Source organism: Echinops telfairi, unplaced genomic scaffold (assembly GCF_000313985.2).
Source record: "Echinops telfairi isolate 266 unplaced genomic scaffold, ASM31398v2 ScPeMD7_443;HRSCAF=831, whole genome shotgun sequence".
Classification (NCBI taxonomy): domain Eukaryota; kingdom Metazoa; phylum Chordata; class Mammalia; order Afrosoricida; family Tenrecidae; genus Echinops; species Echinops telfairi.
In genome coordinates this window covers 35607306-35611574 of record NW_022104341.1, presented here as the reverse complement: position 1 = coordinate 35611574, position 4269 = coordinate 35607306, and the positions used below count along the sequence as shown (strand labels likewise).

General features: G+C 43.4%; 1 protein-coding gene across 2 annotated transcripts in view; it reads right to left on the bottom strand.

Moving 5' to 3' along the window:
* Window positions 1-4269, bottom strand: part of MCOLN3 (mucolipin TRP cation channel 3) — a 46445-nt gene that overhangs the window by 9528 nt on the left and 32648 nt on the right. The window contains exons 7-8 of one of the 2 annotated variants that reach the window (XM_004699287.2): window positions 3586-3698; window positions 3357-3506 (exon numbers count right to left, since the gene is read on the bottom strand). In XM_004699287.2, coding sequence (XP_004699344.1) covers window positions 3357-3506; window positions 3586-3698 — 263 coding nt within the window. The remainder of the gene's footprint in view (window positions 1-3356; window positions 3507-3585; window positions 3699-4269) is intronic. The other variant, XM_045292000.1, reaches the window with a different exon arrangement.

Below are 4269 nucleotides of genomic sequence, written 5' to 3'. Positions count from 1 at the left end.
GCATGGAATCAGTCTGGTAGTTAAGGCAGTGATGAGGTGATTTTTGAAGGCAGATCAATATTTCCTCTTGGATTAGACACTTGGGGCAGGGGGTGGGAAGAGAAGTCAAGGAAGCATCTATGCTTTTTGACTTGAGAAATGAAAAGAGTTTCCATCTGTTGAAATTACAATGGCTGTGGAAAAAGCAAATTCGGACTATGGGTGTTGAGAATCTAGCGGTTCTCTTTTTCATTTGGTGGTCAGGAAGATATTGATGTGGAGATGTGGAATCCTCAGTTGTATATCTGAAGGAGGAACTTCAAGCTGGAGGTCTAGATTCAGGAATCAATGGCATATGAATCCCATTTAAAGCCATAAGACAAGATGAGATGACCAATACAGTGAGTGTGGGCCAAAAAGAGATGTGCAAGGATTGGGCCTTGACGCAGTGACGCAGTAACGCATTTATAGATTGAGGAGCTGCGAAGGTGGCAAAGGAACAGCCAGAGGTTTTAGAGGATAAACAGGTTAGTGTGGCAGCCACGTTGGTTTTGGGGTTTTTTTTGAGGGGGGGCGGGTAGGGGGGATGGAATAGTGTCAAAAACTGCTGGTGGGTCAAGATGAGGATAAATAATTATAATTGGTAATTGGATTTAGTCGCATGGAGCTTATCGAAGACCTTGACAAACACACATTCTATAGCGGGGCATGACAGATGGATCAGAACAAATACGAGAGAACGGAGAAGCAGATCCGAAACAAGAAGGATGTAGGTCTTTCCTTCTGGGAAGCGAAGTTGGTAGTCAGAGATTTTTTCTGTTGAGGAGGTTGGGGGTTGAGAAACCGTGCTGCTGGGCCTGGGGAGGGAGGGAAAGTGGTGATGCACGAGAGAAGAAGGACTAGCTGGGGCCATGGCGGAGGAGCAGGCCTCAGAGAGCGGCCTGGTGGGCCTGGAGTCACAAGAGAGGAGGCGCTGATGCTACCAGGGAAACGAATCAATCCGGAGCTAGTGGAGCTTCTGCTTCAGAGAGCTGCCTGATTGTGCCTGGAGAGGAGGCGCTGATGCTACCAGGGAAACGAATCAATCCTGAGCTAGTGGAGCTTCTGCTTCTTTCCCCTTTGGTCCCTCTGAAGGGCGAAGTCAGGTCATCGCTGAGGGTAAAGAGGAGATGGGGTGTGGGAAGTTTGGGAAGAGAAGAAGGGGAAAAAATGTAGAAAAAGTCTCAAATACTATTAAGGGCTCACTGAAGTTCCTGACAGCTGACGTAGGTTGGAGTAAAGTAAATATTCCCCTCAGGCATGTGATTTTTCTTCTAAAGTTAAAAATATCTTCATCTTGTGCAAACAAACAAACAAAAATCCCTTAAAATGCTAGATATTATTGCCACAGGTGGTGGAGTTGGCTCCATATTGACATAAAACTATTGTCACCCATGTGCCAGGGTGACATTCTCTAGAACAGGGTGTCAAACTCAATTAAAATGAGGGCCATTTGGTACAACAGGCAAGATTCACGTGGGCTACATCACATTTACAAATTTTGTTAAATTTATATTTTGAAGTGAGGAATATGGACAGGATAATTAAAACACTATATAATTGCTTTTATTTAAACATTTATTTTAGTTAATGTATTAATAAGACTAAAATTATTCTTTTTTACCCAAAACTTTCCAGCGCTTTCCTACTACTAGTTTTCACTTACTTCCTATGTTGTGACCTGAAAATATAACACGTAACTAATAAAAAACACCAAATGTTGGACAGCTGACAAACGTGATGCACGATCATAATGGCTTCCCTCTAAAAATGTTCACTAGTGCTGCCGCTAGGTGTGATTCGTAACATACCATACCAGAGTGCTCTTTTTAACCTTTTCGCTATTGGGATCTGTTTCCATTACGTGACACTGAGAGTGGCAGACATATCGCTTTCAGACATCGCAGGAACTGAGTCAGCGCGTTTATGCGCATCCACAGGCCCCCCAGAAAGGCACTGGGCCACGTGTGTACTCGTCTTCAGTAGCTAAAGGGTTAACGAGGGAATTGTGTGGATGGTATTGCCTCAATCTCCCCTATACGCTATTTTCCTCATAACGATTTATTCTATTTTCATTTTATTTCAGAGCATCCAAGGCCACAAAAAATTGCCTTGGGGGCCGCATGTGGCCCATGGGCCGCCAGTTTGACACTCCTGTCCTAGAACATTGAGCTAAGTTCTCTCAACGGAATGCAAGCAAAAATAATGACTCACTCTTGAGCCAGGAGATGAGGTGACCTGGCTCCAAGCACAGTCTGGAGCCCTAAAAAAAACACGGGCAGAGGAACAAACTAGAAGGAACTTGGGGACATGAATAACTGTGGAGCCAAACCACTCACCAATGGAGAAAATCTAACGCCTAAAAACCGGTCACCTCATGGCTATTACATAGCAGAGAAGTAAGCTCCTGTTTTCTTTGTGCTATTGCATTTTGAGGAGCATACTAGTGCATAGTGGCTATTTACTGGACTGTGAACTGCAGAGTCAGGAGTTCAAAATCACCAGTCGCTCTGAGGGAGAAAGATGAGGCTTTCTACTTCAATAAGGAGTGACAGTCTCAGAAACCCACCGAAGCAGCTCTGCCTTAGGCTGTTGTGAGAAGGAATGAACTGTTTGGCAGGGAGTTTTGTTTATTATCTGAAACCACTGCTTGTTGAGTTAATTCAGACTCAGGGGGACCCTATCTCTAGTATTCTCACTTATAACAAGCTCCCTAAGTGATTCCTATTCACACTAAGTAAGTAGCAGTCAAGGCTAAGAATATGAGCAGGACTCGTTTTGTTGATTTCATATTTGGTTTGGAGGAGAGGGCTGATGTCTAGCCTAGGATAGTCTTCACTCAAAACGGGTAACCTCATGGCGGCGCATCAGTGTAAAAAAGTAGAAAAGGGGCACGTTCTTACACTGGATGGAAAGCGGAAACCATTGCAAGCGGGTGGTAGGTTGACCTCACTTTCCTCTCCAGTTCTACTTTGTCCTGTTGTTGAGATCCTACAATTTCTTGTAAGAATAAACTCACTGTAATTATCTTAGTCCCTTGGATGCGTATGGGAATCAATAGGTCTCATTTTTAGAATTATGATTCAGTATGTCTAGCATGGGACATTTTACTAGGCATCCAAATGATTCCACTGTAGTGGTTTGTGGATCACCCTTTGAAAATTCTGCCAAAGAGACTGCTAAGAAAGACTCGAGAATATTACTGTGAGTATGCTCAATACATGGTTTAGAAGAAATCATTTATTATGAACATTCTCAGATCCTGGAAAAATTAACTATGACTGATCCGAATTTGCTACTAAACATTTGAAACCAAACACAAGAAGATTTTTTTTTACCTTAGCTTGGATTTCCATTTTCAGAATCGATCCAATGATTGTCAATATATCACTAATAATAATCATAATGTACCATCCATTGACAAATTCCATTTGATCAGAAAAGGACACTGCCTTCTTATAATGGAGGTGGAAAAAATTGACAAATTCCTTAAGGGACAAGAAATGAGATCTACAGTGAGTTTCTCTGCCAAGCAAAGTGTCCATGCCAGTTAGCAACAATCCCTACCTGCTGCAGTTGAAGCCCCCTGATCACAGACCGGACACAGAGGCTGAGCGAGGCCAAGCAGGTCAGGATGACAAAGGCATCGAAGATCATCATGTAGTGAGTGTTCTTCTGAACTGAGAGGAGAGACAGTGAGCTATGTCAGTAACAGGACACGCATATGGTGACAGCCACTACTCTTCTTTCAGGCTAATGTCGATGATTCCCACATTCTTTCCGTAAGGCAGCAAAGAGAAGCTCTTCTGATGGATGTGCTTCCAACTGGTATCTTTCTCCTGCAGTAGATTCAAACTGCTCCACACTGATCGATAGATAAAAATACCAAAGATCACTTCGTACTGATTCATCCTATGAATGTTTGCCAAGGGGAATCTAATTGCAACATGGATGTGTGTCTACTTTTAAAAAACTGGAAAATTAAGAAACAAATATATGAAAGAAAGCCTGTGTGCCAGACACTTGAATATGCTCCCTGCTCCCTCGTCTAGAGTTTGTGGAGGCCCAGAAACCCTAAAGCAATGTTCATCTGCATTTGGTCTGAATAAGGACAACCTACGCATCCTGGACTGGAGGCAATGGTGTCTCAGTGGTAAATTCTCACCTGGCCTGTGCATCCCTCGCAGAGATAGCTACCACCTATCTGTCAGTGGGGGTGTGTGTGTTGCTATGACGCTGAACGAGGTCCAG